The sequence below is a fragment of the Mchenga conophoros genome, linkage group LG2 (genome assembly GCF_057382185.1).
Source record: "Mchenga conophoros isolate Kocher_MC1m ecotype Shallow Benthic linkage group LG2, M_conophoros_male_GT1.1, whole genome shotgun sequence".
Lineage (NCBI taxonomy): Eukaryota > Metazoa > Chordata > Actinopteri > Cichliformes > Cichlidae > Mchenga > Mchenga conophoros.
In genome coordinates, this window is record NC_140527.1 from 37,499,990 (window position 1) to 37,514,134 (window position 14,145).

At 39.1% G+C, this 14,145-nt stretch overlaps 1 protein-coding gene across 5 annotated transcripts in view; it reads right to left on the reverse strand.

Annotated features, from left to right (window-relative positions):
* The window catches only part of diaph2 (diaphanous-related formin 2), a 378,094-nt gene that overhangs the window by 339,287 nt on the left and 24,662 nt on the right, over positions 1 to 14,145 (reverse strand). For all 5 annotated transcript variants that reach the window (XM_085244737.1, XM_085244745.1, XM_085244766.1 and 2 more), the window contains exons 5-6: positions 11,510 to 11,614; positions 6,900 to 6,920 (exon numbers count right to left, since the gene is read on the reverse strand). In XM_085244737.1, the coding sequence (XP_085100863.1) occupies positions 6,900 to 6,920; positions 11,510 to 11,614 (126 nt within the window). The remainder of the gene's footprint in view (positions 1 to 6,899; positions 6,921 to 11,509; positions 11,615 to 14,145) is intronic.

Here is a 14,145-nt window from a genome sequence, read left to right on the forward strand (position 1 = left end):
CAGTGCTTCTTACTACCAGCACAGAAACACGTTCATGTGGACACACCAACACAAATACAGGGAGACTATAAAGCACTGCCATAGTCACTGTTCAATTCAATATCAGCATACTGTGACCACTTCAGCCTTTCATGTTCCCTTCAAAATAACGAGATTCAGCTCGCCTCTTCTGATTGAAGAGGAATGATTGTTTCTTCCTTTGAAAAGACATATGTTGTATAGAAAAGATGTGTGAGGGGAGAAATAAGGAAGGAGAGAAGCTTGCAGAAAAGGCAGAAAAAACCCATAAAAACTCAAGCACAAAAAATAAAAAGAGGACAAATGCTGATGGAAAGTAACCTCTTTTTCTCATCCCCCGTGGGAGCTGTTGTTGACTTAATCCTTCCCACACAACCCAGCCTCTGTCACAGCTAAAACCTTGCTTCTTCCACAGCCAGCAAAGGTCAATCCAACCATAAATGCCTGAAGACAAGTCATTCGGCAAAAAAACAACATTAGCTGGTAGGAAAAGTTCAACATGACATGACAACTGTGATAGCTATTACATATTTACAATGTTATTAAGTTATCCATAAAAGTATTTATAAAGTACCGTGTTGAACCCTCATATCTTCCTAGAAGAGCCTCAGTGTGCCATGATGCTCATTCTGTGAGTTTTTCCTCAAAAAATGTTCTCCTACTTGGTGTTCGAAAGCACTCTCTGACATAAAAGTCCATCTGTCTCCCACAGGTGTTAATTTAGGTTGAGATTTGGTGACTACAAAGGCTGTAGCATGTGATTAATTTTTATACTCATCAAACCATTCAGTGACCTCTGATCGCCATTGGCTGGAGGCATTCTGGAGAGGACCATTCCCATCAGAATTGTAAAGTTTTATCATTAGACAAAGGTGATTGCTCAGAAAAGCTTTGTATCGATTTGCAGTGACCCTTCTGTCTGAGGGGACGAATGGACCCAAACCATACCACTAAAATGTCTAGAGCAGCATGAACGAGCAACCTGTTGTAAGGCATTGTGGCAAATGTAGCATGTTCTGCCTAATAACTGCCAAGGGTATAATAGTAACCGGACTGTTTTTACAAAACAAGAAAAAACTGATAATGAGTAAGATGAAGACAATAATGAGCTTATAAATGAACAAATCTGACATTAAAAGGTGGTTAGTCTACCAAACCTGGATACGCTACAAAGCTACGACATAACAAATGAACTGGTAAACAAAGAAGCACAATTCTCATGGACAAAAAAAAACATTTGAACAATGACAAGAGAGCCCTTTATGCCTCCACAACAAGTCAAGAAAGGATGTACATGTTTCCTTGTCAATGATCAAAAGAGGACTTCACCACCATAACATCACAGGATTCACCACACAAAATGCTTTCAAACACAAAAAAATATCAAAAACACACAAAAAGAGACTGATACAGTTTTAGATCTGGTTGTAGATCTAAGGACGAATGAAAAAGATATCAACCTGAATCAAAAGGATGGAAAGAGGAACGTTTGTAGATGCAAATGATACAATCGATGAGTTCACAAAGGAAGAAAGGCACATGCCTATAAAACTGTTTATGACAAAAGGGTTCCCTTTGACCTGCAAATGGAGCAGAAAGGAGGAACCTGGATTTGTCAGGTTGATGTCCAGGTTATTCAGAGAGATTCAATTCCAGTGTGGGCTCGTTTCCCTCAACTGCATTAGTACAGCTTGACTTTGTAGGTGTGACGGGGTTTTCCTACATAAAGAATGCTTCTCTCCATCATCTCAAACTCGTGGGCCATAGTCAAATGCAGAAATTATGCACAGAACAGTAAGGCATGACTAGTTATCCAGATATTTACATCTGAGCCCCAAATGATAACCATTGGGTTTTCAAACTGTAGTCTACATGTTAGCGCCCTAACACATCCCAGTGAAGGATTCTGGGAATAGAATTTTCCTCTAATTTGAGTCATTAAAGCAACAAATGTTCAGTATTTATTAACAATGATAGCAAAGCATATTTAAAGATATCCTATGTGAAAGTATTTTGTCAAATAAATATTTCCTAATCTCACTCTCAGGCAACTTTTTATGTCAATCAGAAGAACTCTAAAATTTGCTTTCAGCCAATCAAAGAAACATCTTATTGAAACGGTCCCCTCCAGAGCATGTTTCCTTGATCTTAATTTAAAATAGAATCTATGTTGAACACTGGCTCAGGGCATGGGAGGCACACGCTATTGATTAATTTTTCATTCCTGTTCTTTTAAAGAACCAAGGACATGTGCCACATCAAATCTGCTCAACCCTCAGCACCCAGTTTAATAGCTTGCTTGAAACAAAAAGTCTTTTGAGGTATGTGGTTTTAAAAGGTAAGCAGGGAGGGAGGGTGCCTTGATTTCCTTTCAGGCTCACCATATTTCTTTTACTTTTTACTTTTTTTTAGGGTCCTTCACAAGCACTCCTGGCACTGTGAACGAACACTTGATTGGAGTTAAAGAGGAGCCAGATGTATGCCTCATATCCTTGCAACTCTCTTTCTATGTCCCTTGTTTCCCATCTGGATGCTTTGCGATTCTCTATCCTAACGATAACTATTTGCTAACAGATTGTCCAAAAATCCTTGGCACTAACACAGAAGATTAGGAGCACAGGTAATTCACCTGAGATACATATAATATCAACCAATAAAACAAAAGAAATGTATATCAACATCCTTCATTTCAGTGCTAAAGGGTAAGTGCATTTCTCTTGCCTTTCTCTCTAAAAAAAGAAATTTAGGGGTTTTGACTGCTGATCATAAAAAGTTATGTCCAAATTTTGCATATTGACTGAATGCTCTGAATGTGAATTTTTACCTAAGGTATTGATTAACTTTTAACAGTAACTAATAAATTAGTGAGGAAAAATGCATCTTTAGAAAATAATGATTTAAAAAATACATCAATAAAATACCTCAGGTGGATTGCAAATGAAACTATCTCAAAAATGAGGAAAATATCAAGGTTTAGTGCTTTTGCAATGCTGTGCGTGATAGACACACAAACATCTTTTCATTTAAATGTTGAATATACAGCCACATTTGAACAGATTAATGAAAACGACCTTGTAGTTGAACTAAGTTATACTCCATGACATTAGGATGTGAGATTTTTCTAATGTATTCCTATCCTCCTATAGCATACACAATCACATAACTGCATACATCCGCACAACTCTGCACACAAGAAAATAAAGTTGATGTTAAAGACATCTTTAGCTACACTGAAATTAAATTGCCAACATTCCAATGCAGCAGAAAAAAGAAGACAGTTTATGAAGTTCATCAGCTATAGTGAAGCCGATACAGCCTCTTCTGACTTTTTTTCTCAGGTTGTCTGATGCGTTTTAGGATCTCTGGTCCAACCCACACACTGAAAACACACACAACCACACCAGCCATCACCACCTGACATCTCAGAACTGACCACGATGTTACCATGGAAATAAGCAGTCATCTGTCCAGTCATACAGATATTGATCACCTCCCTGTGGTCTAGAGATTGCAGTTTCTTTTTTTCTTTTGCCTGCATCACACAACCTCTCACAATCAAAGGCTTTCACGTTAACACTGCAGTAGACATTGATGTATTGTTACAATGTGGCCCTTGACTTGTGACGTAAATCAGGCCAAGTTTTACAAAGCCTGACGTTATAAAGCCATTGTAGTGGGTACAGGGAACCGCAGCGCACTGCGTAAAACATGCAGTTACTTATATGTATATGTTATATACAATGAATCTTAACATCAAGGGTAAAGACCACAAACTTGATGACACAGGGGCAGAATAGGGGCATTAATAGGGAATCCACACATTGAGAGCATATGCGGCTTTGCAATGTTGTACAGTTTAACAATGGTCAAAGTGGATTACAGGTAATTCCCACAGTCTCTGTATTCCTAACTCATTCTCCATGAGGAGAGTGCCAGGGAGGTTTCATGCCTTAGACAGAGAAGTTACAGTTGTATTTTCCCTGCAGACAATCCTAACCAACACTTCCCTTACAGCACATAAGAGAGCACTCTGTCCAACCGACACACGCAGACAGCATGAAAATGGGAATCTGCCAGCAAAGCAGGGAGTTGTACTGTAGGCCATCATCGGCTAAATGCTCTCCATCTGCACCCCACTAGCTTTCAGTTGGGCTTTCAAGAATGACAGTTTATACCTGCCTGTATGTTAGCCATATCTATGGGCTACTGGTAGAGGGATGGCACAGAGGTTACAAACGCATCAGTATTAGGGCTGCCACAATTATTTTGATAGTCGACTAGTCACCGATTATTTTTGCGATTAGTCGACAAATCAGATCATCATCCATTGGACGTAAAACGTACAGCTTATTGCACCAGCATGCATCCGATAACTAGCATTAGCTTACAGCTTTAAGTGTTTAAGGTATGTGCTAACTAAAAATAAAGACAAGATGATAGTTTATTAAACTTTTAATGAATTTTGCAGATTGTCTCAGTGGAGTTTAATAAACTCAGGCGTCTGCTCCTTGCCATCTAAAATATAACAGGTAGTGAAGGGAGTCTGGTGTTTTACGCCGGCTCCAGTGAGCCTTCAACCCTCCAGCTATCGAGCGGGTGGGTAACAGACGACTCCGAAAACGTTGGGGCACTTTTAAAAATATGTGATGTCTTGATAAACCGAGCAGATATTTGAAGTTTATACAGCTATATTCGCCGAGAAAATATGTTAAAAGTTTATTTTGTGACCCAGAAAGAGTAATATTAAAACTAAGTAGCTGCCGCCATTGTTGGAAACTGGAATAGGCTGAGCCGAGCTATGAATTCTGGGATAGGTTGGGCCACGAAGGATACATCCGACTCATCCTTCAAATTCGGGGAAAAGGAGGACACATTTGGAGGAATCTTTGAATCTGGAAAGCCTTCGTCGCGTCGCTGTAACGTAATCGGCCTATAAATGCGGCCTCCGAAGGATGCAGCCCGTAAATTTGGACACAGCTACAATACTGGAGACTGCTTCTTCTTCTTGGTTTAAAGGCAGCTGGCATCTTTGTACATGCAGTGCTGCCACCTTCTGTTTCAGTCCGTTATTACACTCTTAAATCATACTATTTATTCCTGCGTCTTTCAGGATCTTACAAAGCCTCAAACGACACGTCGACTATTAAATTTGTCGTCGACGATTTTGATAGTCGACATAATCGTGACTAGTCGACTAATCGTGGCAGCCCTAATCAGTATGCTCTTGAGTTGGAAGCAATGCATTTGATAGGGTGCCTGCATGGTTTGCAGAACTTCTTAATTTAGGTCTCACAATTCAAACTTGTATGATTTTGTCATATTATGCCTAGTGAAAACAAATCGTCCATTGCCGCTGATTGAAAGCTACTCAGTCCAGGTCAATAGGGGCAGAGCTGAAAAACCAGTTCTTCCAACGGAAATAACCAAGCACAAAAGAACAGTTTGACAAAGAAGGAGAAAACTCAATCGATACAAATGGTTCTGTTAAATGCCTTGCAGAGCGAGGTTTGTCTGAGCTCATGAGCAGAGCAGAGGCCAGGTCACACAGTGCTACTTTACTTTGTCTGTGGGTTTCTGTTAAGCTTTACAGTCCTCCTAATCCTCACAAAGCTCTCAAAAGGTAATAAGCCACAGTTTAAAGTGACAATTCAACACTTGCCAAACTATGAACCAGTAGATGTTAAAAAAAAAAAAACACAAAATAATTTCTTCTTTACAAAAGAGGGATGCCATTTCGTAGGTGAAAATAAGTAATCTGTATATTATAATGTGAACAAATGAATGTGTATTGCCAATACTGTGGGAAATTCCAATAGTATACTTCAAGTAAACTACCTGAAGTAAAATGAAGAAGAAGAATAAGCATTTGTAAGGAACCAGTCGTGTTCCTGTCACATGGGGAGCTGTTGACAGCAAATTTTGATAAACAACCATAAATTTTTCCACTATCCTAATATGGTCGAATATTTCTGCTTTAGGCAGAAAAATATTGCAGTGCACTGTGGGTCAGTGTGTGTCTGTGTACAGTATTTATGAGTGTGTGCAAAGTCCTTTTAAGTGTTATACTGTATATTTTTAATGTGGATCCAAAGTGTGGTACATGTGCACCTAAGAAAGATCCTCCGTTTGATCTCAAAAAGAAACGCGAATCCCTTTGGGGTTGTGTCAGGAAGAACATCTGTCAAATTAAACATGTTCAATTGAATTTTATTTATGTAGCGCCAAATAACAGCAAGGCGACGTGTAGAGCTACCCCCTGTGGTGGGGGGTAGTCAGAGAAGCTTTACTGTATATTCTCTATGTGCATTGTATCTCACAGACAAAATGTGTGTGAATGTGAGAGTGAATGAATAGTGGTATTGTAAAGCGCTTCGAGGGGTCCCGAAAAGCGCTATATAAATGCGATCCATTATTATTATTATCATTAAAATGATTTTGATAAACAGATTAGATTGAAGATTATGAGAATTTGTGTAAAAGCTATCCTTCTTTGTGGATATTAAAGTATTGAAATGCTAATAGAAGTTACACTGCAATCAATTTCAAAGAGAAACAGCAAAAACCAACAAAAGGTGTCCTGACTCACTTTCAGGCTGTATAATTTCAAGATTTCTCATTTTAAAGTGCTAAAAATTTGCATGCAGGAAAAGTGTTGACAGTTTATAGCCTTTTCAAATTAAAGCCCATTAGTAATATCACAGGTGAAAATGAAAAGAAAATGAACTGATCCTCACTTGCACAGTTCAGAATGCGCTCCTCAACATCCTTCCAAAACGAGATAAAATAATGTGCAATGTGTATTTGTGAGCTTAGGGAGTGAATAAAGACAGATACACAGAAGTACGAAGATTCACAAGCTAAATAAATAATGGGCTACTTACCGCAACTTTGCTCCCAGTTATCTGCATGCAGCGATCAGCGGAGGAGGTTAATGTGCAAAAAGACACAAACAGCACAATCATTAGTAAGGCCAGAGAATTCTCTCCATTACACGTTGAAGCATTAGCGTAACTTATGGGACATCACAAAAATTCTTCACACAATTAAAGCACACACTATACACTTACAATTGAAAAAAGCCAACAAGAGAACATTCAAAACTGTCGTCACATGCTGAAGATAATGTCTGCGTTTGGCAGCTGCAGTGTTACCAATTATTTTGAATATGAATATTTGCTCGGCATATGAAAACACGCCGAAGTAAAAGTTGCGGCAACAAAAGCGGAAGTCATGTTTAGTCATGCCATCTTCCACACAAGGTATTAATTAAATGATTAAGGGGATAAAATATGATTGCCCTTGTGACTGCCTGATTGAATGAGTGGTACAGAACAGAACAGTGGCTAGTGTGGGCAAAGAGGCTCTGTGGACTGAAATCAATCTGCTGCCATTAACGTTGGGCTTCAGGTGTCAAATTTGCGTGGCGGAGCTACCTTGAACCCATGCAGTCAGCACGATTCTTGAAGTTTAACCTTGTTATTTGTCAATAGTGGCAGGTAACGGAAGTGATTTTCATTACTGCAACTGTGGGGCTTGTTTCACAGTAGGAGTGTGTCTGTCAGCAGAGTAAATGTATTCTAATCTGTGGTTGAGCTCTTCTTTCTCTGCCGTATGCTTCTAAAGAAATGCATTTTGATTGCAGGAAGTTACAGGACACACTAGGGTACCCCGTCTCTCTAGTATGCAGAGAGGGGAAGTACAAAACCTACCTTTTTGTTTCATTTACTGTCACGCACAAACTCTCTAGATGTGTGGCCATATGATGCTTGATTCCCCTCTCCATCACTCCATCACATAAAGCGTCTTCTACACGTCATCACCTGATCGCAGAAATACTACTTTGTATTCACACTAACTACATTTTCCTTGCTTTCCTGCGAATGCAGCATATCACTATTTAAGACGGTGCATTACCTGAATCCTGCAGATTAGACTCCTTGAAATGAGTCACATTGATGTAACTCAGAGCTCAGATATTTTGCGTGGATATTGATGCCAACCAGATCAAATACGTATTTTTAATATTATTTCATAGCAGCTTGACCAAAATAGCAGACACTATCTTTAGTGTGTTCAGATAATAGTCAGAGAGGAGCTTAAGGGGGAACGGCACAGTTTCACTAACGAGTTTTTGGTTTGGGTGCAATGTAACACCTTTTTCTGAAACAAGGACAAGTTTTCTCATTTTACTACCTTTTGAGTTCTGATGCTTAGCAGGAGAAGTCAATAGGCACACGTATAAAGTCAATAGGTGCAAGTATACAGATTTTTTTATTCAGAACAAATACAATTATGTCTACTCTTTTTTTTCTTTTTTCCAAATAATTACGTAAACACTTATCAGGCTAACAATAAAGTGCTTGAATGACCTCAGCAAATCCAGGTCCCACTCAGAGAAGAAGGTGGCACATTGGTTGCATCAAACAAACCAATATTTGAATAAAACTTCGTTAATTACACTAGAACGTCCCCCTGTTAAGACCCTGCCATAACACCTTTGCTGGATGAGATAGAGCAAGTCTGGAATTATACACTGAAATATTCACTGCTGGTAGTCAAAACTAAATCTCAGAGAAATTCTAATAGTATCAATTGTTTAGATTAGTTTGGCACACATGTAAAGGGAAGAAAGCACAGGAAAATAAGATGAGAAAGAAGTGCAGCTGTTCATGCAAAGCTGATGGACAATGATGTCAGTAGACACACTCGTGCAAGAGCAGCGTTGGATTCCACTGAAACACAGCTCATATTCAAATGAACAGGGTTAATGTGGAATTCTCCTGTGAAAAGACATCCCGTTTGTGTTGGGGGTAATTTGCTAGACCCCTGCTGAGGCACCCTGGTATACTATGGGAAGTGTTCTCAAACTTTCCTGGCAACAGACCAGGAGAGAGGTGGCAATTCACAGGAGAGAGAAGAAGAAAAGCTTTAACTTCCCTTTGAAAGACATATTTTACAAGAGAAAACAAAGTAAGAATTAGTCTTTTCCCATTTTATGTCATTTTCGAGCCAAACAGCAGTTGGATGTGGTATGTCAGTAAGCATGAAAGGTGAATATACTGTACATACAAGAAAGGAGCACCCCGTGAGAGAAACCTGAAGCACTTAAAGCTATTGAACTCCAGGAATACTGCCTATTCCTGAACACTAAGGCACATGTTCAATTGAGCAAGTCTGCAGAGACAGACAAGAAAAGGGTTACACAATACAAGGGGGATATTTCTTGTTCTGCCAGCATTTACTGATTTAAACTTCTAGTTCCAAATCTACGTTCTCTGCAACTGCATTAAGTTGAGAAAGAAAGAGGTGAATTAAAGTGTCTACACACAAATTTGACTACATATGAGTGTGGAAGAAATGGTCCTGGTTGTCCCCCTTATATTTCAATGACTGAAATGAAAGGTAAGTGCAAATCAGACACCTATTAAATAGCGTGTGGAGTAAAAAAAAAAGAAAAAGACAAACAAAGCATGTTTGTAGCCGTTTGACACCAACAAAAACCACAACCTCCCAATGCAGCATACATCTTTGCTAGATGAGCAAAATGACATTAGCATTGAATGCACAACAGCAAGACAGAGAATCCAGACAGACAGACATCAAAATGCACTCCTACATTCAATCACCACTCACATGCGTATTAGCACCCATATGCAGCATTAGCTCCCAATAATGTCCAACCTTTAATTTACAGACATATAGGCTCATTCGTGCACACTGAGTGGAAAAAAATGATGGTGATTTTGAAGTCTAAATTATAAAAGGTCTCAAAAATGTAAACCCTCTTCACACTTGTAAGGCAACTGCTGACAAACTACACTGCAGCAATGAGTGACTGGGTTACCACAACCCACATCACACAGTCCAACAGCAAAGGAACACTACAAGGCGGTTTGAGGAAGCTTTACTGTTACATACATTTGTAAATATTTAAATAAAGTAACATTAAGAAATATCTTTTTTCATCTATCAGGACGTAAAAGAAAGCGAGGCAATTAATTGTATAAATACACTTTATTGAAAACAGGAGAACAAATCTACTGATGACTAAATTATCCAACTTGGCCATTTTTTTGTTCTTGTTTTGTTTGTGTCTTATATTTTTTTATACTCTTAAAATAACAGAATTTCTTCCTGGAATAATCTCTGATATACTCTAAAACATTGAAATAAAAGTCTTCCTGTCTCTCTCATACTGTAGTTACAGGAATAATTGTTGTGTATCACGTTGCTAACTGCAGCGAATTGGCAGCCGTGTCACATTACTATTGCAATCATATGTAAAGAAATGGCAAACTATTAAGTTGAAGCACATTATCTTTATGTATTATTGGTATGTAATGGTGTTTGGATATATAGCTGTCCTGTATTATAGTGTGACTGCATGTGCACTTGCATGAATCAGCACGCACACAATCATCACTGACATTCAACCATCCCCTTTCTTCAGACCTATTAAATGTGATAGCAGGGTGCTGACAGACATCCCATTTTGTCCTCTGTCCTTTGACTACATGGATTACGTTATTCATTTGAATAAAATATCAGTGCTCACAAAGCATAATGGGCCCTGTGTGGAATTCAATCATCTCGGATAATCATCATTATCAATAATGCCAGTTAATTACCATAACAATGAGGCAGGTAATAAATGATGATGTCAAGAAGGAGCTACCAGGTTCAGGAAACAAAGAGGACAGAAATCACTTTTTCTTCTTCTTCTTCTTCAGAAGTGATCTGAATTTTACAGCACGAGGCTGGCCATAACTTCAATAGACAATACAAGAATTTATCATACATTCATGGATCGCTGCCAAAACTGTTATTGCTTAAAATGATTAAGCATCGCCTCTCCACCAAATTACTCCAACACAAAACAGGCAAAATCATTTTAATTAATTTTATATCTAATCTCATTTTAAAACAACTGAGAGTCAACAGACCAACAAAATAATTCTGCTAAGCATCCATAGCATGCAAAACTAAATGGTAAAGCATGCTATGGTGCAGTGTAAAGAATTATCACAGGTTTACTGGTCAGACATTTGTCCTATTTCACTCCTGTGTTTGATTGCAGTGCCTCTCGTCTTTATAAACAAATAATGCAGCAAGAAGACACCACCAAAAATTCACATGCAATTATACACCTGGACAACCAACCGTTTTCATGCAAGCATGTGATTGGACCATCCACCTATGATTGAGTAAGTGAGGGATTGCCTTAAATCTGGAAGATTTTGGCACAACAGGAGGAGAAGTAAGGGATATAGATCAAAACTGCAATCAAAGGCGTGGATTTCAAGCATGAGGTGTGAAGAAAGGCAGCAAAAGTGAGCGTGTGCAAGAGCAGATGACAAAGCAAGCAAAAAGCATCATGTTGTCATTCTAGAGAGGAGTGTTAAGTGTCGTGACATTGCAGCCCACCAGTTACAACTGTACAATATATCTTAGCTTATAAAGACATAACTCTGAAATGCATTCTCTCACTTACAGATTTGGCCGTGGCTGAGATGTACTGGACCACCATCTCGCGTTTGGTGCTCAGGTCCTTTTCTCGCAGCGGCGCTTTGCGATCCTCATTCAGGTTCATGTCCTCCTACACAACAAGAAAGTCAAAATGTTAACAATGAAGCTCTGTGATACTCAACAGTTTTAAGTAAAAACAGATTTTACAAAAATACTTGACATTTGAACTTGAATTTAATAAAACATTTCAAATCAACTGCATTTCACAACCTCAAACTTGTTACAAGGTTATTTACAGCACAATGGTTTCACTAACAAGAAGAAGCTTTTTCAACAAACACACAATTATTGTTCCATTTCCACTAAAATCCTTTAATAGAAAATCCTGTTTCCATGGCTGAAAAAAGTTTGCTGTCTGTTTCTTTATTAAAGTCACGTGGCTCCGCAGCAGAAAATAATGGCAATAATAATTAGCCCTTGAAACGAAAGTAGCAAGGCTGCAGCAATAAAAACTGTACACCCCAACTCAGAACAGGAGAACAAAATCAAACACACTGCTTCTATTGAGGCCATGCAATCACATCAGATAGGCTGGATAGGCAGCATCTGTGTGTTATTGGGAGTATTATCTTCATGCTACTTTAATTCTGCATCACAAAAGAGGTCTTTCATGTGAGAGACATCAGGGATAGAGCGAAGGCTGGACAGAGCACTAAAAGCTAGGGAATGACATGATGATTAGAATGGAGGGGGATGTTTATCAGAAGCACTCTCTCACAAAGAGATGGGTAGAATGAACAGAGTGAAAAAACATCCTCCTCGGGGTTTTAGAACAGCGAACCTAAAGGTGTGGAGGCATGCTGCCCTCTGCTGGGAAGCAGAGAAAATCATTTGTCTTTTAGTACACGTTGATCTGTTCTGACAGTGATTTCCTTTCATGCAGTTAAGTGTAAAATTCAGCTAGAGAAAAAAACGAAGCGCGTGAGTTGAAAGTAAGAACACTGTTTGAATGTCTTACCACAAATAACCTGATTCACAAGGTTTTTCTTCATTTGTTAGCGAAGCATGGGCAGGAATTCCATCCAGGGGCACGGTGACCTGAATTCCTTCAAGCATATTTCCTCTAGTAAATACCCTTTGAGCTAGAAAAATCATTAATATCTATGGGAGATAGAGGAGGGGAGAAAGTGCAGCTGAAACTTTTACAATTGGCAGGTTTTTTTCACTGAAGGAAACCAGCAGGTTTTTCAATTAATCTCTGAACCCTGCTAATTTATCTGCTTAATTGGCATTCAATAAAGGAGGCAAAATGTGATGGGGTGAGTACATTATGGGAGGGGTAGGAGCAGTGGGCCTGCGGGACGCTTGTCAGGGGGCAAACTCGAGGAATGAGCCCTCATGTTTCGCCTCCAAAATGATTAATGCTCTATTATTAATTATACCCTCACAGGCTACATAAAAAGGAGTCTCAAGATATCATGCCTATGCTGCTGATGTGACTGAAATGAGGAGATCTGAGCTTGTATAAATGACGGCGAAGTTACGGGGACAAAGATTCCTCGTTTGTCTCACACTGGTCTGGCAAAATCGACTAAGAATGTATTTCTACAGTAGCCAGGCAATAAAAACACAGCAGACTTTCTGCTGATTGCTTCGTCCTAAATACAGTCGAAGCAATCAACGAGTTTTCATACGTATTGTGCAAAGCTCTTGACTAGCCAGTAACCTAAATCCAACTGAGCAGGTGTTTGACTCACTAAAGACCAGTCCCCAAACAAGCAATAACTGAAGATGGCTGCACCACAGGCCTGGCAGCACCTCACCAGGGAAGATACCAAGCATCTGCTAAAGTCTGTGGATGGTAAATTTCAGGTATTCATTAACTGCGACAGATTTTCATCAAATTATTGCATAGTTTAAGGTTATGATTTGACCTATAAAATGAGTTTGCCCTTGTATTAAAAAGGCGTAAAAGAAATTACTGCATGGATCATATAATGTGGACGTAAGCGCCCTAATATTAAAATCTTGAGCACAATGCAAACCGTTAGACACTCACTGCTGTGTTTAGTTTCTAAAATATATATAAAATAATACAAGATGGCCCTAAAATTCCAAAATCCTGTGGTGTGGTAAGCCTAAAACAGAGCAAAACCAGGGCACTACAGGCTTTGTATCATTGAAAGGGAAAATTAATGGGAGCCATCAAATGCATCTCAGGCAGAAAACAGTATGGAGTGCTCACCCTATGGGGAAAACTGGATCTAAGAAAAGTAGAAGTATAAAATGTTTTGCTTCAACTGTGACAAATCAATTATTTTGTCCACTAGCCTCAAGTCTGATCCATGAGTGTGTAAGGGCACATGCAGTAATTCTCCTGTGGGCTGGTTTTAATGTCCTGGTGCAGAGTGGAACTGCTGAGGGATCACATAGGAGCTTATTACGAGGAGTGTTCATCCTGACAAGGCTCACAGAGAGGCACATAAAACCCCAAACTAGCCACAGCAGCACTGCAATGTCACATTCTTCTTTCACTGCTCCTCTGTCTTTGCGCGCACCTCAATACCGTTCCCCTGCTCGAAAAAGATATTCTCTAAAGAGCGGAAACAGAGACAAATTGGCACAGAAATCAAATCAGTCGAATCAATCAAGTATGGATGT